Source organism: Camelus dromedarius, chromosome 20 (genome assembly GCF_036321535.1).
Source record: "Camelus dromedarius isolate mCamDro1 chromosome 20, mCamDro1.pat, whole genome shotgun sequence".
Lineage (NCBI taxonomy): Eukaryota > Metazoa > Chordata > Mammalia > Artiodactyla > Camelidae > Camelus > Camelus dromedarius.
Genome location: NC_087455.1, coordinates 2,190,991 through 2,215,561, shown reverse-complemented (window position 1 = coordinate 2,215,561; position 24,571 = coordinate 2,190,991). Strand labels below are relative to the sequence as shown.

Sequence of the window (24,571 nt, the reverse complement as noted above, 5' to 3'; positions counted from 1 at the left end):
TATGAGAGAGGAGGCTCCAGGGACCATGGACTGTCGGGGCCTGGACCTGCTGCTGGGCTGGCCAGCTCTGGCCTGGGCTCCCGGAGTCCTTGCAGCCACAGTGTTCAGGCCACCCCTGCATCCTGGACACGGCCAGGACGGTGCGGGGCCAGGGTCACGGCAGGGGAAGCCCCAGAGACGGTGGGCGGTCCCTGACCACCACCTACCGCCGAGGCTTCGAGGGCTGTAGAGCTGACCCCCAGTTCACACCCCAGCTCTGGTTCTGCTGGCCAGATGACCTTTCCAAGGCTGTGTCCCCCTTACAAACAGGGGCTGACACTGCCCCCCTCCCCAGCTTGTTGCGAGACTTAATCGCTCTTCCCTGAGAGGGGCCTGGGCTGAGCCGATGCCGAGTGCAGCGCTACTGCTTGGCTCATGGGTGGCCTCTCCCGGTCTGAACGCGATTGACTTCACCACATCCCAGGGAGGTGGGCGGCACGGTTCCCACCCTGTGATGGGGAGGAAACGAGGCTGGGCATGAGGTGGGAGTAGGCAGGACGGCATGTTGATGACGCCTCACTGGGGTCCCTTGTGCCTTCAACCTCCCCCCAGGCGCAGGGGCGGGTGCTGGGGTTTTCTCCAAGCCACAGAGGGAAGCTGTTTGCTGGGGTCTCTCTGAGATGGGGGGTGGTCTGCACGTAGCCCAGTTTGCACTCTCTCATCCTCCCAGCACCATGAAGGGGACTGTTGAAAACTGGGTCATACATCCATTCCTGAGGGAGGGTCCCTGGGAGACCGGACTCCACAAAGCTGCCAGAGCAGGCGTTTGCGGTGCCCCTCCTCCGAAGGCCATGCCGCTGCAGCCACTTTGCCTGTGGCCTCGGCCAGCGGTGCTCCGGAGGTGCCCAGCAGGCTTGTGGGACTGGTGCTTAAATTCTCAGCCATTTGGAGAGCTGGTGTTTAAATACAGTCATAGAAGCTTGCAGTTACAAGGACTATATTAAAGACAGAGATAATAAGTACCCCACACTCGTCACTCCCTGCTCCCCTGACTTTATGTTACTGTCCCCTACGTCCTAGAGATTATTCATAACCCGCGTGTCCCTCCTTACACGGGCGGGTCCTGCGCCTCTCCGCAGGGCTCGGCGCGCCGGGCGTCGCAGCGGTGGTGGGAGATCAGCCACGGCAGGGGTATTTACACGAGGGAGATGGGCAACGCTGCAAGTCAGGGCCTTTTAAAATTTTTTTAATTTTGTGAATCATTGTTAGACATCTACCAGGCTGACTGGCAAGGTGGGCCAATCAGTGCCCCGCCCCACCTTGGGAATTTGGAACTGGGGCCAAGAGTGAGGTGTTGGGGTTGGGGGTGAAGCGCCCTAGGGCTGAACATCCCCTCTTTAGGGTTCCAGGCAGAAGGGAAGAGAGAGTGGGACACAGAGTCTGGGCCCCAAGGGGGACGAGCTCTGGGGGCTTTGTGGGTCCCTTCGGGCCTTCTGGCTCCTGGAATGTCCTAGACTACTTCGTATTGGAATGACAGTGAGGCTCGTTTTCTGCAACCTGGCTTCCATGGGAGAACTTTCCAGCAAGTCCTGGCTGGGCAGTGAATGAGCTGCTTTAGAGGGAGTATACCCCTGTCTCTGCAGGGCTCCAGGGAGGCTAGATGTCGGGGGGACTCGAGCATCACATGGGGGTGGGGGTGAGGGTGGGAGTGGATGAGCCTCCTCTGTGGACTGACGGCAAAACCCCAGGGACACAGGGAGGGACACCTGTTGAGACCTGGGGTCTGTCCTTTATTCATCTCCCCCTCCTCCTCACGTTTGAAAATGGGGATATGTCCGGGTTGTTGGCCCCTGACTGGGTCACGCCGCACACCTGTTTCCACTATGAACCTCTCAGGAATTGGGGAGCATCGTCAGCACCGGGGCACAGCCTCCGCTGGATGTGGGCTCCCAGCCTGGTGGCCGCTTTTCACAGCAACCTGGGAGCCACTCTGGGATTGGGATGACGCTCAGAGAGGGTCAGGAACTGGCTGGAGGTCACACAGCAGTCAGTGGTGGAGCCAAGTTCAAACTCGGGTTCTCAAACCTCAGTCCAGGGTGAGAAAGAGGCGGGACCATCTCACACCCGCCTCCCGGGGATTCCAGTCCCTCCTCAGAGCAGAGCCGGCGAGGGCCTCGAGGCCGCGCCCGCCGGCGCCTCCCAGAGCTGCCGGCAGATGGCGCTGCGGGCCCAGGCAGGACCCGAGGTGGAGGGACCGGAGTGGAGGGCGGCGCGGAGTTCCTGCAGTGATGCGCTCTCCCCACCCCGCAGTCCTCCGGAGCCCCACGCCCCGGACAGCAGGTCCAGGGGAAAGGGCCCTGGCATACCACCGCCCAGGCACCCGGCAGACCTGGGGGCGCGACGCTGCTACCCACTGGAAGGCAGCAGCTATGGGAGAGCCCCTTTGCACAGGCCGGTCTCGGTCCTGGGCTCCCTCCATCTCCAGCTCCTGCGGGGGGCCATACAGGGGCTGCTGTTACTGCCCCCAGAGGAGAGGGCGCCTGCCTGACCTAGGGCCCGGCCGCCCGGCCCCTGAGCACTGCCCAGACCCGGTCTCCACGCCCCTCTTCCCAGATACAGCTGGTCAGCCGCTGAAGCTTTGTGCAGTGCCTTACTCCTGGAGTGCGGTTGACAAAGATTCCTTGCTTGACCAAACTTGAGTCCGGCTCCAGAAATTTCTCCTGGGGCCCAAATGTGCACCTTCTTGTAAAGATTAGTTTCACCAAGAACCCCCACCCCCTGCATGCAATCAGATTCATTCTCTATCCTCCCCGGGGCAGGTGTGAGCACCTGGTCTGCTTTCAGGGAGAATCCTGGTGGGTTGATTTAGCTAGAATCCCCTACCCCTGATATTTCCTCTTCGTAATTTTCTATCCATTGACCCCCATGCCCCACCCCATCCTGCTCCTTGGTGGTATATCCTCACTGCCCTCACTGTACTCAGAGCTGAGCCAGTCTCTCCCCCTGCTCGACCCCGTCACTGTGGTGCCTGCACCTGTAGCGATAACCCCTCTTGAATACGTCTGCCCTACTGTCTTTAACCAGTGCCAGCCCCTCCCCACACATCCCTGCTAGGAAAGCAGAAACTCCTTGCACTCTCCTATTCACCCTTGGAGACCCCCAGCCAAGGTCACCTCCTCTGTGATGGCGCCTCTGATTTCTCTGGGCTCCCATAGCATTTATTGTTGCTGCTGAGGTTGGTTCAACATGAACTCTCTGAGCTCTGGGAGGCGAGAGTGGGGCGGCTGGGGTACTGAAAGGAGGTACCACCAGGCAGCAAGTGCTCCCTCCTGAGGATCTTCCCCAGGATCCCAGTGGCCCATTGGGCCACCTGACATCCTCCCTCCCACGATGCTGAAAACCACCGAGCACACCCCGCCCAGCCTTGAGTAACAGAGCTGGGATTCCAGTCATGGGCTCTAGGACTTCACGGCTGGCTCTCTTCCTCTGGGCCATGGGTCTCGCTCTCCCTGGCTCAGGGAGTTACTCCCATCTCTGAGCCTCCTGTGGGGTGGCAGTGAGAGCACCTGCCTGACAGGTCACGCTGTCTTTAGCCCCTGGGGCCAGTCCCGGTCCTGCCAACCCACCTAGGCTCATGTGGCTCAGCCCATGCTTGTAGTCCTCTATCTGCTGGAACCCTCCCTGCCCTGCACCTGGCCCTGCTCCAGGCAGTCTTTGCCCCTCCCCCAACCTCCCAGCCCTGGGGCTCCCCCTGTTCCCCAACTACACCTTGTGCCCCATGAAGGTGGAGACCCATGGTCCCTCCCTCCCAGAGCCGTCCAGCGTGGAGTGGGTACCCACAAACCACCTGCGGGGGGGAAGCAGCAGCTAAGGGGTTCTTTGAAGAGGGGTCCCATCTCATGTCTCTGGGGCCCATGGGACGGAGGCGCTGAGTCAGCAAAGTTCCCTGGGTCCCCACGCAGACGCACTGCCCAGGGACGTCTCCTCCTCTTCCAGGTTCCCTCCTCCCTCCATACCCCTCTCCTAATCTTTCACAGAAAAAAGAGGGGGAAAAAGGCCAGAGAAAGAAGTTTTCTCCTCCACTTTCTGAAAATGAGATTTTAAAAATAACCAGGAGGCGGTGGCGGCGCCAACAGGGGATTATGTGGGGAGTGCGGGCTGCGCAGGCCTGCCACCCCCTCCTCCTCGGTGCCCGCCCCCAGCCTGTGCCCACACTGCTGCTATCCTTCTGGAACCCCCTCCCACCCCTCGAGCAGACAAGCGTCTCCCTCTCCTGATGGGGGAGGCAGGAGGGGAGCATGCAGAAAGGAGGTGACGCGGTGGAGGAGGAAGGAGTGTTTAGGTCATGACTCTCGGCTGGAGAAGGGCCCCCACTCGTCTCCCCACTGTGGTTTGGTGCCCTCACTCCCTCTGCTCACTGCTCAGTGGCCATCTGGCCTCCTGAGCTGTCTCTTTTTCCTCGGGGTACTGTGCTTGTGGCTGCCGCAGGGCCTTGGCACATGCATGTCCTCAGACCCTCGTCCTCCCTTCCTGTGACATCCTGTCTTTGCCCTCAGCTGCAGTGCCATTTCCTGGAGGCTGCCCTTGACCACGGAATGGGGTTTGGTGTCTCCCCATCACTGCCACTCCCACATCCTCAGCACAATTGGTGTTTCTTTTATCAACTGTTTAAGCTGTCTTTTATCTATTTTTCTGTATTTTAACTGTATTAACCTGTCTTTTATCTATTTTTCCAGCTAGGCTGCAAGTGCCTTGCCGTGGAGGGGGGCTGGGGAGCAGACAACATAGGTGCCCGAGCCCCTCACCTCACATCACCTGGGCTCTTTCTATTTCTCTAGTTCAGTGCCGGCCCCTGTGTTTCTTTGAGGGGCTCTCTGGCCACTGGCCAGAGGTGCCAGGGGATCAACTCTCCTTAACCCATGACTGGTGGGGTGGGTGGGTGACTAGCTTGGCCCCTCACCTCTCAGGCAGGATGGCCCAGTGGGACTGAGCCCCAGTAGCTCCCAGAGGGAACCACTTACTCAGTAACACACTTGATCACCGGCCTCCTTCCGTCCCTGCGGTGTGCCCTGGGGTCAGTTCCCACATGGCCTCTGGTCCTCGTATCATTGCCTGAGGGCCTGGGGCCAGGCTAAACAGCAGCCTCCCAAAGGTGCACATGCTCCAGTCCCGGGACCTGTTGTTGCTACTTTACACGGCAAAAAAGAGCTTTATGGCTGTGATTAAGGTAAGGATCTTCAGATGGGCGATTACCCCGGATTATCTGGGTGCTCCCCAAGTGCAGTCCCACGCATCCTTCCGGAGGGCGGCAGAGGGATGAGGACACAGACAGAAGAGGAGAAGGCCATGTGACCACAGAGGCGGGGATGCCAAGGGATGCCGGCAGCCACCAGAAGCAGGGAGACGGAGGAACAGATTCTCCCAGGAGCCTTTGGGGGAGCACAGCTCCCACTGGCATCCTGACTGCATCCCAGTGATGCTGTTTTAAACCACCAAGTGTGTGGTGATTCCTTACAGCAGAGCAGCCCTAGAAAACAGTGCAAGGTGCTTCGGGGTGGGGGCCCAAACTGACGCAAACTGGATCTGTCTTCATTATGGTGGCGGCTGGAAGCCGTCCCTCTAAGTGGTGAGCACCTGGCCACCCAGGTGTGGACTGCATTCCCCAGCCTCCCTTGCAGCCAAGAGTGACCACGTGACTTAATACCCACCCTGGCATTTGAGAAGTGAAGTGTACAGCTTCCCCTCCTGTTCGTAAAGGAAACTGCTGGCCGTGGCTGCCCCCACCCCTCTCCTCCTGGGAAGGGATGCGGTGGGGGCTTCAGCGGGTGACACCACACCCTTGGGGGCGGAGCTACAGCCAGAAGGAGCCTGGGCCCTGGACCAGCCTGGGGAGCTGGCCGGCTGCAGGAGGGAGACCAAGGCTCCACCTTGCTGAAGCTGCTGTACTGAGGGCTCTGCTACCACAGCTGAGATGCCGCCTACTGCACGTGGCTGAGCGAGCACTAGTGGGCCCGGCCCGTCCACAGTGCTGTGACGGCCTGTAGAAGGAGCGCGTCAGTAACAGGGTTCAGCCCCGCCGCACGGATAACGAGCTGCCACCCGGGGCTCGCCAGGCTGAGCTAAGCTGGCTCTGACGTCTGCCCCGAGAGCTGGTGGCCCATGTGGCTGGGGCACGGGACCATGGAAAGCACATCAGGTCATGTGAGATATAGGCACCACGCGCCCAAGGCTGCTTCTGAGGCCCGAGGGCTGGCCATGCTCCCAGCTCAGGGCTTGCCGGGGCAGGGGCTCCAGAAGTGCTGGCGGGTGGGAGGCAGCGAGCGCGGGGCAGGGCATCAGCCCTGTGTGGGTGCTGCTTCTCAAGACCCCAGTGGCACTCAGGACCCTGACTTCTTGGCTGGAGGCGGTTCCCCAGGTGCTAGGGGCTGGGGCTCGTGCCTGGGAGCACCTCCGCCTTCTTGAGGGCAGGAGAGCCTGTGCTGCGGGCCCACCCAGGGAGGTGAATGGGATGGGATGGTGTGGTCCCCACTCCTGACAGCTTGAGGAACGCAGAGGGGTCCCTGTGCCTGCTGACCTTCCCCCACCCAGCCCTAACCCACTTCCGGGTGGGGCCCCTTTAAATGCAAGGTTCTCTCCTCCCTAGAAGGCCCCCTACCCTCAGTTTCCAGGGCAGCTGGGTAAACAAGCCTGACCCCAGCCTGCTGACATGGCTTCCCCCTGTTCCAAGGACCCCAGCCCGGCAGGTCTGCCCCCTGGTCCGGTAACCACGCCAGGTGAGGCACATGGTGGGGTAAGGGATGGGGGAGAAGGGTGCCCGAGGCATCTGCGGCTCTGAGGATGCGGGAGAGCAGACAGCCATGCTGGGGGTGGGGCGTCGACCTCTGCCCCTACAGTTCTTCTTCCTGCTGTCCTGCAGCCTTTGGACCCCTGAGCCTGGAGGTTGGCCAGGGTCCTCCTCACTCCTCAGGGCCCCTTCCAGATCATTCTCTGGACCCCCTCCCCCACCACCTCCCTAAAACCCCAGCGCTGGATCCTAGGTCCTCAGAAGGAAACACCCACTGCCCATACTGGGGAGGGGCAATCATCCACCCCCACTGGAGGTCTCTCTTCCTTACTTCTTAAATTTTGTGCTGTGGCCACTGACCCCCCTCCATCTCTGCTGTCATCACATCGGTGCTTTCTTCCCTCTCCCTCGCCCCGCAGTCCCCCAGACTCTTCTCCAAGAAACATGTCCCCCATCCAGCCACCCACACCCTGGTCCTGCCCTTGACCCTCTCAGCACCGAGACTGCACCCCTCTGACCCCCATCTGGAGTGACTCCAGTACTCCGTGGGCAGAACTGAGGTCCACTGTTTCTAGCATATTCCCCGCCTCCTCCCGCCTGTCCAGTTTCCCTCCTGCCTTCCCTGCTCATCCAGCTGTGCCCTGATCCTCACACCCTCACACCCCCTTCCCTGGGCACCTCTTGTTTGATTGTACCAGCCTGGCAACCCCTCTGCTCCCCGCCTACTCCTCACCAGCACCCATACAGCTGAGTGGAGCTGGGGATAAACTCAGCCACACTAATGCTCTTTAAATTCCTGACTGCGAGCTGCAGGGGGACTCTGTGACATGATGCGGGTCCCCTGCATCCTTCCTCCCGTGCAGTCACGCCTCTCTCCTAGCAACAGCCTTGCACCTTCCCTCCCCAAGCCCCCTCTCCTCCTCCCCCTCCTCACACTCAGCTGCTGGCCTTGCTCCCTCTTTCCTGGAGACAGAAGACTCCCACAGCTGCTGGGTACCATGGGCCACCTGCACCTGTGCGACGGGCTCTGTGCTCCCCTGCCAGCTCCTGTGCACAACCTCTGCTCCCAGACAAGGCCAGGTCTCTGCTTGTCCCATCCTGGCCTCCTGCTTGGCCATCACCCAGCACCTCTCCACCCTCCTCTCCTGTATCCTGACATCTTCTCTCTTTATGAGATCTTTCCCATCAGCACAAAGCATGCAGTTATTTCTTCTGTCTCCTGACCCCACTCCTCTTTCACCACCGCCCTATTTCTCTGCTCCCTGCTTACAGCAGAACCCCTAGAAAAGGCGGTTGCCGCTTGCCGCCTCCCAACCCTTCCCTTCCACGTGCCCTTGAACCCACTGGACACGGCCCCTCGTTTCCAGAACTTCGTTATGGCAGCTCTGGTTGGAGTCGCCGATGCCCTCCATGCTGCTAAACCTGTGGTCAGTTCTCAGGCCTCATTTGACGGGATCTGTTGACAGCTCAGGGCTCAGGATCTCCCCTCCTCCTCACTTGGCTCCCAGAATCCTCACACCCCAGGGTCTCCTCCTGCACCACTGCTGGCTCCCTCTCCTCCCTCTGGCCTGGTGAGGGTCGAGGGCCCCAGGCTGGCTTCTCAAGCCTCTGTTCTTTCTATCCTTATGCCCTTGGTGATCTTCTCTGGTTCTGTGGCTTTAAATACCATCTCCCAGGGGTCTGTCTCCAGCCTGGAGCCCCCGACCCAACTCCAGACTCCTAGCCAACTGTCCTCTGCACCTCTTCCCCTGCCTATCTGAAGGCATCACCTATCCAAAATTAGACTCTTGACTCCCCACCCCAATGGTCCTCTCTCAGTAAATGGGAACTCCTTTCCTCCAGTCGCTGTGGCCAAAACCTCGGTATCTTTCCTTTTCTCCACCTCCCACCCCTACCAGCCCCTCCAACATGTAGATCCTGTGGGTTCTACCCTCAAGATACATTCAGAAACTGAGTACTTCTCACCGTCACCCTGGCCGAGCCCCAGTCCCTCTCCCCTGGATCGCTACCCTGGCTGCTTCATGATCTCCATAATGCTGCCCTTACCCCTCTCACCTGTCTGCAACTCAACCACTAGACTCACTTGGTTAAATGCAAGTCAGAGGGTGTCACTCCTCCTGTGCCCTGGGGCCCTCTCCTCCCCTGGGGTCCCATTTACAGCCCCCCTCTTCACAGCTTTCTCTCACCCCCCCCCCCGACTCACAGCAGCACCCCACAGCCCATCCCAACTGCCTGTCCACTTGCTGGTACTGAGTATGAGACCAGGCCAGTGGCTTGGACACCAGGTAGACTGTACCTCCAGCCACTGACCCTGGAGGCCTTCAGGGAGGAGGTGTCCTGCTAGATGGGGTGGATGGTCTGTCTAGGTTGGAGGCACTGCCCTTCTCCCCACCAGAATCTGAGGCTCCTACAGGGCTGCCTTGGACCTGTCCATGGTGCTGAGTGCAGCAGGCCCCAAGCCGGTCCCTCTGGCCTCACACCCCACTCAGAGCTGGTCCACAGCCTCTCCCGCCTGTGTCAGTGGCTCTGGAAGCAGCTGCTTTGGTGTTGTCTGTCAGGCTGAGCTAGGAGAACATTTTCCAGTGACAAAGAATTTCGTCACTGCCTTCTCATCTGAGAGGACGGCAGAACAGGGTTGATTGTTCCCATTTTTTTTTGAAAAGGGAAAACTGAGGTGCTGGGAAGTTAAAAGACTGGCCCAGGCTCTCCCACGTGGAAGGTAGGATCCTCAGCCCAGGTCTGCTGGCTCCTGGCCCTGGCCCACAGGAGAAGCTGAGTGTGTGTTGTTCACATCTCTGGTGGAACCTGAGTAGATGCCCCACGGGTACCTGTGTGAAAGGAGGAGAATCATTGTCCAGAGGCTCCTGAACCAGGAGGGTGTGGCACAGTGGAGCCTGAGTCAGCTTCAGTGTGTGGCTTCTCTGCGTCTGTCTCCTCACCATTAAAATGGCCTGAGTGTTTCACCCCCGTGTGGGAGTGTTGGGAGGAGGGGAATTCACGGTCAGAGCCTTGTGTCCCAGCGTGGCCCCCCATCCTGCCTGTCCCCAGGGGGCTGCCCAGTCTGTCCTTGTATCCCAGCATGGCCCCCCATCCTTCCTGTCCCTAGGGAGCTGCCCAGTCTGTCCTGTGTCCCCTGAGGCTTGTCTACATGCCTTCCTGGGCTGTGCTCACTTTAGTGCCCCCAGACCTAAGCACGTTTGTGGAAGGAAGGAAGGAAGGAAGAAAGAAAGGAAGGAAGGAAAGAAAGGGTCTCTCCTGAATGAGGGGCCCAGAGCTGGACTTGGCAGCCCAGACAGGGTGTGGGCATGGAGCAGTGGCTTGAGCCACTGCCTGGGGCCATGGATGGGCTTCAAGGGCACAGGGACCCCAAACTAGGGGCACAGTGCTGTGTCCACAGACACATGATACTCTGAGAGCAGGCCCCTGAATTCCACCAGACGCCCTGCCTCCTGGGAATCCACAGGTGAGCCACAGAGATCTAGAGTGATCCCCATTTCTCCTGGGATGTACTCCAAGGGGGTAGGGTAGTGGGTGGGGGAAGGGTATCCGATAGACACAGAACCAGCCCAGCTTCCAGCCTGACATCCCCCTCCCCTTCCCGTGGAGCTGCTCTGCCCCCTGTTCCCAGAGTCACTGTGCCCTGGCTAGGCTCCTCCCCCTTGGCTCATCCCCAGCTCCATCTCCAAGGCCTGGCATCTGGCCCCTCAGTGTCCACCCTGCTGAGAGCTCCTCCTGTCCTCGTCCTTCCTTCATTCTTCCATCATCCTTACCTGGATCTGACCTGACCTCCGGGTTGGGCCCCCACAGTCTGTTCTCTGCATGACCCAGGAGCAACTTTCAGCTGAGAGCCAGCACGTCACCCCTGCCCCAGTCCACTGAAGGGATGAGGCCAGATCCACTGCAGGCCCTGCATGGTCCTGCCAAGCTATCCTGAGTCCTCCCCATCTGGAACTTTCTGCCCCAATAGTGTTAATCGGCTACACTCTTCCACAGCCTTCAGGGCCTTTCTACACCTCCCAGTTGGTGCTGTCCCCTCAGGGGTGAGCCTCCTCCCCTCTCAGCCTCCACATGGCCTCCTTCGCCTGCTTTCATGGCTCAGCCGGCTGGCAGGTTCTCGGGTCCCTCTCCTGGCTGCCCCGCCGGTTGCAGGTGGTCGCTGATCCCCCGCTGTTTTGGGACCAGTTCCCGCAGGTCCCGCCGCGCCCCCGGAGCCCCCGTTCCCGGACATCTATGGCGGGGATGCGCAGCTCTGGGAGGCGCACTTCCGTGGCATCGGGCGCGCCTACCGCGCGCTGGGAAAGGAGGACGACTTCGCCATCCGCGTGCTCACCGAGGACTTCACGCTGCCCTTCCCGTTCGCCTGGCCGCCGGGGCCCGACCCTGCCCGCGGGCCGCTCTTCTACGACCCGCACGACCGCGCGGGCTTCGACTTCCTGCTGTGGGGCCCGGGCGCGCCGCCCCCCGCGCTGCTGCGGCCGCTGCACGACACCGCGCAGGCAGCCGGGCGCAAGCGGCGCCTGGAGCAGCTGGCGCTGAGCTACGCGCACGCGGGCGCCGGGCCCCGGCCCAGCCTGGTGCTGCTCGCTCCCGCCCCCGCCCCCAGCAAGGCCTTCCAGGGACCCGGGGGCTCCGAGGCCGCGTCCCCAGGCGGGGGCGCCCCCAGGCTGGGCTAGCCCGATCCTCGATACTGGACAAAGTGAATAAAGAGTGCTTCTGCTTCTCCTGCCCCGAGGCTCTTTGCCGGACACACCTGGAAGGGCATCTGGTGCCAGCCGGACCCCTGGCACCACACTGGAGGCTAGGCCTGGTCAGCGGCGGTGCGGGACATCTGCCTAGATGCAGGCGGATAGAGAAAGGAGTGAGGTCTGAATGGGAGCCGGCGCGGACTGGCCAGGCCGAGCAGCCGCGGGAGGGAGAGGACCGGGGATAGCCACCCTGGGCACTGGCCTTCCATCACAGCGCCTGCCCGCCAGGGCCGGCCACAGCCCTGTGGTGGGCATAGTGTCCCCATCTGGAAGGCAGGTCAGGACCCGGGGTCCCAGCTCCTCCGGGAGCAGCTGGGATTTGGTTCTGGTGTGTTTGACTCCAAGTTCCCATTTTCCAGGACAGGGGGGGAATTAGGATCCAGGTAGGGGGCAAAAGGAGAGGCACAGGGAAGGGCAGCTGGTAGCAGAGCAGAGGGGAAGGGACAGCAGGAGTCGCGAGTACAGGGTGCATGGGGGAGAGGATGTGACAGGGGAAGGGGTGACAGGGGAAGGGATGCCAGGGCAGGGACACCACACAGCGCAGTCCCCAGACCGCCTGCTCCCTTGCTGCCCTGCTGAGCTGGCTTTGCTGAGGAGGTGACTCTGGCCCCCTCGGCCCCACCCATATGGGGATGAGGCAGAACGGCCATTGGTGGCCTGGCCTGCATCCTGAGTGTGCCTCCCCCTGCAGGTGTCAAGCCCTGGCAGAGGCCTGTCCGCTGTGGGTGACTGGCAGCCACAGCGCCACTGCAGGCATGGCCCCGGCGGCTTCCTTCTCTGACCTACAGGCCAAAGGCCCAGGTTTCCTCTTGTTGGGGGTTTGGATCCCAGGTGTGCAGGGAGACAGGCTGGCTGGGAGGGTGCATTCTCATTTGAGTGCAGATGGAATTAGAGCTTTTTTCCCCTTTCTTCTAATCCATGATTTATTTATAGCTTCCTGATTGTGGGCAGAAATGGTTTCTCCAGAGTCTTGCTTGGTTTTCTGGAGAACCAGTGGCAGGAAATGCTCAGCTCCAGAGGAGAGGGGCTCAGACTCTGGACAAGGGCTCCCCAACGCCCCCACCCCCCGCCAGAAGTCCCATAAGACCCCAGCCCTGCTCCAGGCTCCCTTCCACCTGCGGACTTGTCTCTCCAGGTTTGCAGAGATGCCCAGTGTCTGCGGCGGGCTCCCGACAGGGTAACGGCAGTAATGACACTGGGATTACGCAGCTTATGCTGCGTATCAATTGCTTGCGTTTCCGCAGAAACAGTCCCTAAGTGCGGATGTGAGCGCAGGCAGTTTATGTGGGAGGAGACACTTGGAGACACAGGTAGGGGGCTGAGGAAGTGAGACGGAGAGGGAAGGAAGTCAGTGAGGGGCGTGATGCACAGCAAGTTAGCCCCGTGGGCGACCTGAGTTCCCTCTGCGACCCCGGGAGACGGCCTGGGGCACGCAGCAAGCCGTCGCGCCCCAGGGGTGGGGAAGCCGGCGCTTCGTCGCTTCTCCCCTTGCCCTGTGGGGGCCCAAGCTTGCGCCTCGCAGGAGAATAGCAGCAATGGGAGTAACTGTGTATGACATTTTACAACAAGTTGACAGAGTAGTTTTATGACTATAAAGTGTAATCATAAGAATTTGGGGTTCATATTTAGTATGTTCTTTTAAGTCAAAATTTTTCTAGAAACACATTTTTAACGTGGTTTATGAGAGTGTTGGTCCGTGACAGGTGGGCAAGGGAAAGTGGCCCTTCACCACCGCTCGTCTGGGAGGTGCTGGCCCAGGGGAGGAAGGCCCCAGATGAGTAAGCTATTAAAGAAACAGACAGATACGATTAAACAAAAGTAAAATAGTAGTGAGTGCTATGAAGAAGATGAGTAGGGGCAGACCTCATTTCAAACAGGGTGGTCACGAGGGCCTCCTGGAGGAGGTAGTGTTTCAGATTGGAAGAGTGAGGAGCCAGTCATGTAAGCACTGGGGGAGGGTGGTCCAGGCAGAGGGGGCGTTCTAGGCAAAGGATGCACAGTACAAAAAAGCCTCATGGGTCAGAGGGCCGGAAGCAGGGACTACGAGGCCACAGCACGGTGAGCAAGAAGGGAGACGCACTGTCCAATGAACAGCCACTCCCCTGATGGGCGTGGAATGCTCTAGAGTCCCAGAGCCCTTTTACATCCACCACATCGTCTCAGCCTCCCTCCAGTCCCGCGAGATCAGTGGACGGATGAGGACACTGAGGCCAAGAGAGGGGAAGGGACTTGTCCAACGGTATAAGCCAGTGTGTTATTAGAACTCCATGTTACAGCCATAGGAGGCCTGCCTCCAACAGGCTTAAACCACAAAAAGTCCAAAAATGGTTTATGTGACTGAAAAGTGCAGAAAGAAACTGAGCTTCAGGTAAGGTTTGATCCAGTCTGTCCTCAGACTAGTTTCTCAATGGTGGTGGCATGGCTTATGCATCTCCTGCCTTTTCAGTCTCCCTGGCCACTGAAAAAGAGAGGCTGCTGGCTTCCTGGAGCTCTCATGGAAGAATGAACCCATCTCAAACCCTGAGAAGTCTCCCTGATGGCCCATTGGTCTGGCAGGGTCATGTGCCCGCTCCTGAACCAGCGAGGACTCTGTATGGATTGGCCCAGGCATGTGGTCAGAGGGTGGCTTTGCCTTGACTGGACTGTACGGATAAGGCCAGGAACACTGCAGTGACCCAGGCTGGGGAGGATGGAGGGGATGGCGGGGAGATGACTGCCATGTCCATTGAAGCCAGGAGGTGTGAGCACTGGGGTTTGGCCCTGGGGCTGACTTTTTCTGCCAAATCACATATTTTTCTCCTCCAGATAGTTAGGCTGCTCCCTGGGAGAAGCTCCATCAGAAGTGGCCACAGCGAGGCTTGTGCCCTTTCGTGTGAAGCAGAGTCATCATCTAACTTGTCTCCTGATCCCCACTCAGGGCCGGGGCCAGTGCTGGGGTTGAGAGCCCAGGGAGGCGAGACTTCCTGCATCAAGCAGCCCACGGGTTGGGGGTTGGCAATATCAGGACATCTGCTCACTACCCCTTGGATGAGTGTCTGGGCAGGCCCTCCTGGCACTCAGGCTCCCCTGCTGCCCTCCATCGTGGGGAGAGCCAGGGCCCTCACCTGCCCTCCATCATGGGGAGAGCCAGGGCCCTCTCCTGCCCTCCATCATGGGGAGAGCCAGGGCCCTCACCTGCCCTCCATCACGGAGAGAGCCAGGGGCCTCTTCTTGCCCTTTTTGCTCTGGCTGCTGGGATGCTTAGAATACACTGTGCCCCACTGCTCTAATATTCTTCAGGCCTGACCTTTCTGGGGCAGCGTGCCTCTCCCGTCTGACTTTGTTAACTTCTCTGGGGCTGCTCAGGGGTTAGAATTTTAAGAACGATGCTTCCAATTATTTTTGGAAATTGGAGGGAAGCACCTTCTTTTAGAAGTCACAAAAGCAGCAAGCTTTCATCCCCGCCTTCCTCCCACTGACTTGCTGAAGATTCGGCCATCTTCTCAGAGCCAAGCCCGGTGGTCTGCACTGAAATGTTGTGGCCGTTGTGTCAGGGGCCAAGCGCTCGACGTCAGGCCCGGTACTGGCTGGGGTGGGCAGTGGCTACAGCCCAGGCTCTGGGGTACAGCGAATTTCTGGTAGAACATGGGGTCCTCCATCCACTGGCCTGGCTGCTTCCAGAGGCTTGGGCCCTCAGCTGTAGGTGGGAGCTGCCACAGCGCCTCCGTGCGGGCCTCCGGGGGAAGGTGTGGGGTCTGCTGCTCCAGCCCTTGGGCCGGCCTGGCTCCCGGTGGGAGCCTGGTAGAGAGGCAGCTGTTTCCGCAGGACTGCCCACTCTCCCGGCAGCTAGTGCGCGTCCACCCTCCTCTGTCCTGGCTCCTGCTTCTCTGCCTGGAGCCTGGGCTGCTTGCTGCTTGGCCCCAAGCACACCTTTCTCCACGCCCTGTGCTCGGGGCGTGAGCAGCCTGCCAGGTGACTGACATCACGGGACAGCAGCACGTGGGGCAGGGCTGTGACCTGTCAGCATTCACTGGGGACCCCTGCCCCTGGAACCCTGCTCGGCAGCAGTGGCGGCCCTGAATATGCAAATGTAACCAGAGGATATAGTCTTGCTGAGCAGAGGGGTTTGGGGATCCCCGGGGGGAGGGCAGAAGTCAGGGTGTTGGCTCAGAACCCCAGGCTGGTTTCCCTCTACCTCCCAGCCAACACAACGTTCCCAGGAGACGGAGACTTCATGCCCTTCCATATTCAAAGGAGAAGGCTCCTGTTTGATCCTTGGGCTGCTGGGAACAGGGGTCAGGGTCCCCCACCCTCCTTGCTCTGCTCCAGGTTCCTCGGGAACAGACTCTGAGGAGCAGCGAGGATGTTTAATTAATTGCAATTACAATCTTCAAAGGAAACCGAGAGTTGAAAGTTGTTCCTAATTACTGTGTTATGATGTTGACCGGTTCCCCAAATTGATTGTGTTAGAATTTCTGATGGAGGATTAATTGAGTTGCTGCGAGGACCACTTTGCGTTCCTCCCCCTAAGATGCAGCCCAGGTTCAGCTTGGAATGACAATGAGGGTGGGGCCGGGTGAGGCTGGTGGCAGCTGCCTGGATGAAGAGCTCAAGGCCAAGTTCAGGGCCTCCACCCTGGCTCTGGCTCAGGACTGGGGCCGCTGGACGGCCAGAGCGGCCAGAGTGGCTCTGTGCAGTCACTAGTGTAGTTCACCAAATGTGCCCTGTTTCTGCCTCTTGCACCTCCCCGGGTGGAGGGCTGCTCTCCCGGCCCCTTGTGGTTGGGTGGGGTTGGTGATTAGTGCTGGCCAGCGAGTCGTGGTCATCACAACATCTGTTGCTTCTGGACCAGAGCACTTACTGCCAGGGCAAGCCCTTGAGATTTTGGGCTGGTTCCTCCTGCAGCATAATCTAGCCTCTCCTGAGTGATACAGGCTCCTGCAGGCAGAACCAGCTGCAGAGTGCACAGGCCCAGTGCAAAATGATGCTAGGAGCCCATGTTCAAAACTAGTAAGAACTGCAGGATGGTGTCAGCAGAGTGTTAAACCAGCTTGGGGGCCCCTGTGTGACTGCCCAGGCCACCCACTGGAGCGGCCGGCCCTGCCACAGTCCTGGGTTTCTTCCTAGTTCTGCAGACGGGGAAGTGTACCTTTGGTTGAGTTGCTTCCTTTCTCTGGGCCTCAGTTTCCTTATCTGTATCATGAAATGGAGGAGGCTGTGAGCCAGTGTCGTGGAAGCAGGTTCAGGGGGGTCCCCTTCCCCTTCCTTCTACAGGGCTTGCCTTCCCCCGTCCCACCTTCTACTTCTTTCATAGGAGTCACTGAGCACTTGCTGCATTTCAGAGGGGCTCTCTGCTCTGGGACCCGACAGGGCGGGAGGCCAGGAACCCCTGCCCTCAGACAAACAGGAAGAGGGAGGCCACCAGAGAGGGGCGATTTGAGCAGAGCCCTCGGGGAATTGGGGGTGGGAGGCGGGCCCCGGGGGGGGGCCCAGGTGGATGGAATGGCGGTGTCATTCCTGGGGCCTGTAGGACTGGGGCCCAGGTGGGCGGAAGTGGAGGATGCTGGCTTCTCACGTAGGATCAGGGCCTGATTAACGGAACTTTGGCTTGTCCTATGTGTAGGTTTGGAGCAGAGAAATGACATGATCTCATTAATGCTGTAAAACACGCATCCACGAGCCAGGGCAATTTCACCCCAAGGGAAGGACCTGGCTCTTGGTGGGGGGGTGAGGAAACCTTAGTCCTTCTGTCTGAAGCGCAGATACACACACAGCGCACACAGATGACAGTTCATCTGTGGTCTTAAAATTTCGCGGAGGGCAAATCAGGAAAACATGCCTAAAAAGGCTCCTTAGGTGTTGAGGGGGAGATACTGCAAGAAAACTGAGGAACACTGGCCTAGAAGGAACGCTTTCCTGCCGTGGGTTGAAAATAGATTCGGGGGCAGGCTCGAGTGGAGGTGGGGCCCCAGACAGGCCGTTGTGATAATCCAGGTGAGGCGCGCTGGAGACGGAGTGGAAGCGGGCGGGGCCGGTGTGGTTTCCTGAAGGTCAGCGTGAACAGAGAGGCGAGGACTCAGGGAGGCCCGAGGCTGGCGTTAGAGCTGCGGGAGGAACGGGGTTTCCATCCCCCACCATGGGGAGGCTGCGGAGGAGGCAGTCGGGGGAGCAGGAGAACCCCAGGGTTGGGGCAGGGGCAGGCTCAGCCCAGTGGAGGCCTGCAGACAGGTGGGCGTGTTGGGGACACAGGCTCAGTGAGGAAGGAGGACTTGTCTGTGGTGGCCGAGATGCACGAATGGCCCAGGAGAGGTGCACTTGGAGCCCCTTGCTCACCAGGCCCTCGGGCTTATCTGTGAAATGGGCACGCTGACGCTTGGCCCCAAGGCTGATTCTCCTCTGTGGGGTGGGGACCGTCGCCAGCAGGAGCTGCTGAGGCCCACTTGCCCCAGTGCCGGGCTGTTGCTGGGGTGGGAAGTGCTCCCGTGGCCTTTAGCTATGGAGCACCAACAAGCCCTGAAATTCAGTTAAGAGAAGCTGGCGGCCCAGGCACCCCCTCCCTCCCCACCACGGGAGAGACGACGGGAACCTTGGGGGTAGGTGGGGCCCTGAAGGGGTGGTGAGGTGGGAAGCCCCATAAAAAGACCGGCACGACCTCTAGGCAGGGCCGCTGCTCTCCTTTTAGCACCGGCCAATTCCCTGGCCCAGAGGCTCTAGCTCACTTTTTGCCTTTAAAGAGGCTAACTCACACCTAGAATTCTATTGGTTCCCTGAGCTCACTTTCCTTCACTCCTGATTGGTTGTTACTCTCACTTCTGATTGGTTATTGCTCTCATTTCTGATTGGTTATTAGTCTCACTTCTGATTGGTCCACTCCCCTAACTTCTGATTGGTCCATTTGTAGTACTTCATTTGCATGGAGCTCACTCCTGATTGGCCTATTTCTACAAAGCTTGTTCCTGGTTGGTCTACTTCTGTTGTACTTTATTTGCATATGCTGTTGCCAAGTGTAAAAGTGGCAGCCTATAAAAGGCCTGTGTAAACCTCTATCGAAGTTGAGGTGTTAATTGCTCTAGGTTCATTGGCGTAGTAAACTTGTGTTCTCCAGTTCGCGGAGTGCTGTTTGGTTTTGCGTTCGGTTCCAGGTTGCTGTTACAGCTGAGCTTTAACACCGAGCCGTAATACATTTTTCCGCAACAGTGGCTTGGGACACCTTCTGCCCAGGAGGGTAGGGGTTGGAGGGTTACGGGGTATTCTGATGTTGAAGCATCTCCTGGGCTCATGTGGTTCCCAGAAGAGAGGTGTGACAGTGGGGGACAGGGCACACTGCCGAGAGTCCCAGCCCCAGACCAGGCTGTCCCATCATTCCGCATTTTTCAGCTGGTGAGACTCACACCCTGGCTGGGCAGAGTGACCCATCAGGTTCCTGGTTCCAATGTCCATGTTCCCAGTGATTTTCCTGGGTGGGGACAAGCTCCCTGAGTTCCAGCCTCGTCATCTGTGGACTGAAGTGATGGGTGCCTGATCACCTGTGAGGTTAAGAGTTGTCCTAGTAGAAGGGGAGGCCGTGTGTCCTGCTTCAGGACCCAGGCCTGATGGTCTCTTTGGCCATTGAGGTCTTGGCCTGGAGCCTCAAGGCACCTGTGACGGGGGGAGCCCCCAGAATGGGCCCCAGTCCTCTGACTCCAGCCCTGCCATCAGTCGCCTGCCAGTCTGGTCTCAGCCGGTTCCGAGGCCAAAAATGTTGGAAAAAGTCCCCAGGAACTCCTTCCCTCGTGTCCTGTGCACATTTGTTCCAAATCCATGAATATGCTACTGTCGCCCACCCGCTCCAGGCGAACTTCCTCCACTTCTGCCGCCGAATTCTACATTAATCACGGCTAATTGCTAGCGGGAGTCGTTTATGTCAAGAGCCATTATTCCTGGGAATGAAGAGAAAGAAAAGAAGCATCCTTTCAGGAAGCCCGGGTCGCTGGGGCGGCACAGTGCCAGAGCCCGATGAGGTCCCCGGCCCGGCCGGCCCCTTCTGCGGCTCCAAACCGCGTGCGGCAAGCGGGGGCCTCTGGCCTTTGCTGAGCATTCAGGGAAACGAGCACATCCATCATGTTCATGCCGTTTTCTGAGGTGGTTGTGAGTTTCCTTGAAACTGAGGGGAGTTTTTTTCTTTTTTCCTTTTTTGGCAACAACAGCTGGGAATAAGTTGACACTTTCTAAAAACTGCCACTTACTGCTTCAGGAGGGAGCAGGGGAGGGAGCCCACCCTCCCACCCCGGCATCGAGCCCCCAGGCGCAGCCCAGAGCTTGCAGCTGGGACGGGGTCTGCCCCAGGTTGGGTGGTGGGAGGACAAGCTGAGCGATTGGGAGGTGAGGGGGGCTCACCCCCCGGGACCCAGAGAACAGACCGAGGGCTTTCTGCACGTTGCTCGTGTTGAACCCTGTGTCTGTGTTTTCATCTTTATTGGAGCAGGTCTGAAAGCGGTTTATTAACTGGAGTCTTTGGTCGGTATTTTCTTATCATCAGGCCATGGTGTCCGAGGTCTGTCAATCCTGACTGAGGCCACACCTGTGAAGACTGGGGTGCAAGGACAGGTGTGTGGGGGTCCCAAGGGCTTGTGCGCATGCGTGTCTGTGCATGTGTGCATGCATTCGTGTGTGTGTGTGTCTGTTACTTTTGTACACAAGTAACACAAAGGTTTTTGTAGTTCCTGAAGCCCCACCCCCTGCCCCTCTCTGTCTCAACAACTCTCTGAGCTTTGTGGTTTTAGGTCCATTTTACTGATGAGGAAACTGAGGCTGGGAGGGTTTAGGGGACTTTCCTGAGTCCCCCAAGCTGAGAACTACCCCAGCTGGGGCATCTGTGTTCTCAAGGCCCCCTTGAAGGCACAGAAGTCACTGCACGGAGGGGCTGTGGAGGGTAGGGTCCAGGACGCAGCATCTGTGGCCCCTCCTGCCTCCTTCGGCCCCTCCATCCTTCCTGGCTGGCCTTGGCCCTCTCACCAGCCCCAGCCTGCACAATCCTCCCTTTCAGCCCTCTCTTGGTGACCTCACCATTCCCGCCGCTTCAGCCCCTGCACGGCGCCCCTGAGCCCGTGCCCCTGGGTGTGCACTTCCAAGCCCACAGAGGCTCTAAGGCGAGACTCGGCTGCTGCTTCCCCAGCCAGCTTCGCCGTGGGCCCCAGCTGCCCATGGCCCTGGGGAGTTGCTGGCTCCCCCCAGCCCCCACTCCTACCCCCAAGAAGCTGGGCACCTCCCCACTCTCCATCTAGTCTACTTCTCTGGCACAGTCTCCTGGTCATGCCCGCTCAGTTTGCACACCTCCTGCAGGAAGCCTCCATGGATCCGCCCACACCACAGGTTGGGATCCCCCAGGATTCTCCCCGGGACTGTTGTCACTCTGAGTGACACTCTCTGCTGTGTGCCATCTGCTCCCTTGTATGTCTGTGTGCACAGGGCCAGGGGCAAATGCTCTCCCGTGCATGCGCTGTTGAGGTGAGCCGTAGACTAGAACTTCAGGCCAGAGTCGGAGCCCCCCTCCTGCCCTCAGCGCTGTTGCTGGGGGATGGCAGGTAGGTTCCACACTGCGGCTGCTGCTGCCACATGGGCCTGGGCTTCCTCCGCTTACGTGCTGAGAAAGGAGTTCTCGGCTCAGTCAGACGTGGGCTCTGATTGATCGGTGATGTCTGCCGTGGGAGCGGGCAGGGAGGGGGCGGCCAGCCGCTCTTGGCTTTCCCTGGGCCTGTAAACCACCCGAGGGCAGAGTGGAGGGTCTCTCGTGTCTGTATGTCTGTCCTGGGACAGGGCCTGGAGTGGGGAGCTTGCCCAGTGGCTGAAGGAGGCCAGAGGAGTGGGGCGGAGCCGGTGGAGGAAGGAGAGGGGAGCAGGCAGGAGGGGAAGCAGCAGAGGACGGGCCCCGAGGGGGAGGAGGGCCAGAGATGGCACCTGCTGCTGCGTGGGGCTGGGTGGAGCCTGGGTCCCTGCTCCCCTGGCTGAGGCGCTGGTGGCGGGAGCAGCACTGCGTGGGGAGGGCCCTGGACTCTCATCGCTCCTGGCAACAGTGCGCCCTACTCTGTGGTTCTGGAGCCCGAGAGCCAGCAGCCTGGGCAGCAGCACAAAACCTCCTGTCCCAGGCGCTCGGCTACAGCCTCTCAGGGCACGGCCCAGACTCCAAGGCCCTCTCAAGAGGCTGGGCAGCTACTCCCCATTCTGGGGCGCCCTGTCGGGGACAGCCAGCCGATGAGGGAGTGGACTTGTGATGGTGTCTCCTTTTGAATGCCCCGCAGCCAGACAATGACAATCTAGCTTTGCCTGCCCCTTCCCCCATCCCCTGTCCATGGACTGGTGAGGCTGCCCCAGCTCCTTCCTTACCTCCTGCCTCCTGAAGACAGCCTGGGCCTCCGGGCTCACACCCAGGCGTGTCCCCTTATTAGCTGCACCATTCCAGGCAGGGGTCTCCCGGCCTCCGAGCCTCTGTTTCCTCGTTCGTAAGGTGGTGGTGCTGTGGGACCCAGTGAGGCGACAAGTGTGGGAACGCAGACTGAGACCCCGGACAATGGGGGGAACTGGGCAGGGAAACAGATCCTGCCACCCTGCTGGGAATCTCCAGGTCTGCAGGCGTGCTGGGCCACCTCCGCGAAGCTTCGGAGTCTCAGCTAAGGACCAGATGGTGTTTTGAGCATTTTAATAAGAGCTATTTGCAGTGTTGTCGCCATAAAAAAAATTCCTGCTTAATGAGCAAATGCACGTCGGTAGCGAGTTAAAGGCTCTTGGATGTTTTAAATATTATGTACATCGTGTTCGTGTTAACAAACCTGATTTTTAATTACACCTTCCCCTGCTGCCTGCCTGGGCCTAGGGTAGGGAAAGGGAGGGAAAAAATCAGGCAGAACAAGCATGGTTTGCCATCAGAAGCGACAGCCACTCTCTCCGGCTCCCCTTTTGCGGACATGGCATTGATGGCTCACACAGACACTGGAGCTTGGCAGGGGTTCGTGACCTCGCTGACCTTCGCTTCTCAGTCACCGGCTGAGCCCTGACCTTGGTTCCACTAAGCCCCGACCCTGGCACATGCTGGACCCTGATCTTGGTCATATGCCGAGCCCTGTTCCTGGTTGGAGAATGAGCCGTGATCCTTGGCTTCACATTGAGCTGAATCCTGGCCATGTACTGAGCCATGACCCTGATCACAGGCTGAGCCCTGATCCCAGTCACACACTGATCTCTGACCCTGGTCATAGGCTGAGCCCTAACGCTGGGCACTAATGGAACCCTCAGACCTGGTCATGGTCTGAGCTCCGATCCCAGCTCAGGTCGCCTTTGCTGACGGCTGAGACGTGACCCCCAGCTTCCCAGGTGCCCGAGTGTCTTCCCTCCCCATAGTCAGTCCACAGCATCCCACCCGCTTCACTGGGAGGCTTTGGGGGTCTGTTAAGGGCTTGTGGTCTCATCACCTGTTTTCCCACCAGCCCTGGTCCTGGAGGGCAGCTCCTGCTCCTGGCAGTTGGGCCCGTCTGTTTCCTGTGCTTGGGGCGGCTGCTGGCCCTGTGACCCACCCTTCCCACGGGTCTCAGGAGGGCCGTAGGTTCCCAGGCCCTCCAGCTTTTCGCGTGCTGTCGGGAGGGAGTGGGGACGTCTGCGTGCTTCCCGGCTGGAGCAGGACGTCCTCTAAGGCCTCGGAAAGTGCCCCTCCCTGCATCCCTTCCCACCTGCGACCTCAGTGCTGCGAGGCAAGAGTCCTTGTTCCCCTTTTAAAAGCCTGTCCTCTTGAGGCCCATGAATCCCAAACGTCACCCTCTCGCCACCGCCTGCCCCGGACCTGTTCTTCTCCCGGGCTCCCTCTTGGGGTTGGGAGTCCGGGCCTGACTGCTTGAGGCCCTCTGTCCTCCCGGGTCCCTGCGTCCCTGGTGGAGGGGCAGCATACATGTCTAACTGTGCCCTGGCCCTGGGCACTGACCCTGAGGGGCGGGAGGCTCTTACCCCAGGTCTGCTGAATGCGTGAGCGAGCTGACCCAAGGTCCTGCTTGCTGCGAAGGGGCATGGCGGGCCCAGCTGAGGTCAGCCAGGCCCCTGAAGAATGGAGCCCGAGAGCACTGGGGAGGCGGGCCCAGGCTCAGGCTAAGGTAAGGTTCACATCCAGGCGTGCCAGAATCCAGGTGCGCCAGAATCCAGCCTAGTGCATGACGGGGACTCAGGCCCTCTGCGGGCATTAACTGAGCACCTGCTATGAGGGTTCTAGGTCCTGTGACACACCACGGGTGAGGTGCCACCCCTGCCCTCCAGGAGCTTGCGTCCCAGTGGTGGGAGGCCCATGGGCAGATGCTCTGGGCAGCGATGGCGGCTGGCAGGTGGGGTGGAGGCTGCTGGGGTGGGGGTAGGGCACACTCTTCCAAGACCCAGTGATGTGATGTTGCAGCTGAGCCTGAACGGCCTGAGCAGGGGGGAGGTGCTGGCACGTGGTGTTCGGGCACAGGCACAAGTGGGCTGAGTGCCCAAGGGGGGCCGGAGACCTGGGTCCAGGCCGGTGTGTAGTGTGGGGCCCGGCATCACCCGTCTCCTGACTTCATTTCTGCAAGTGTAAGGTGAGACAGTGATTCACTCAGCAATGCCCCATCCATGTGCCTGGCACTGTGCCAGGAGGAGACCAAACAAACCGAGACCCTTGCCCTCCTGGAGTTGCACCTTAACCCATCAGTTCTCGAAGGGGGGCCTGTGGAACCCTGAGTGGGCTCCCCAAGAGATTTCAGGGAACCCACAAGGTCAGGCCCGCCTTCACCATGACACTTGGAGGTCGTTAGCCTCTCCTGGGGTGGTATTTGCACAGATGGTGCCAAAGCAGTGACAGGTGAAGTGACTGATGCTGGAGCACAGTGCAGAGTCAGGCACCAAACTCTGCTCGGTCAGTGGATCCCTCAGTGCCACACACTCCGCAAAACCAGCCCCACCAAAGTCAGTGCCACGGAAGACGGCAGGGCTGTCCTTTCACAGTCATGGGGACCTGTGTGTGCGAGTGTTCTGTGTGAGGGTGGGTGGCACCCACAGGGCACCTCTGCTGGGCTCGCCGGAGGAAAGCCCTTGTGGCCCTGCTTTGAGT

At 59.6% G+C, this 24,571-nt stretch overlaps 1 protein-coding gene across 1 annotated transcript; it reads left to right on the top strand.

Moving 5' to 3' along the window:
• Positions 1-6,685: 6,685 nt before the first annotated feature.
• On the top strand, positions 6,686-11,467 carry C20H8orf90 (chromosome 20 C8orf90 homolog). Its single transcript, XM_064476650.1, is given in 3 exon segments — positions 6,686-6,764; positions 10,955-11,310; positions 11,312-11,467. Coding segments are annotated over 3 exon segments (591 nt in total).
• Positions 11,468-24,571: the final 13,104 nt, after the last annotated feature.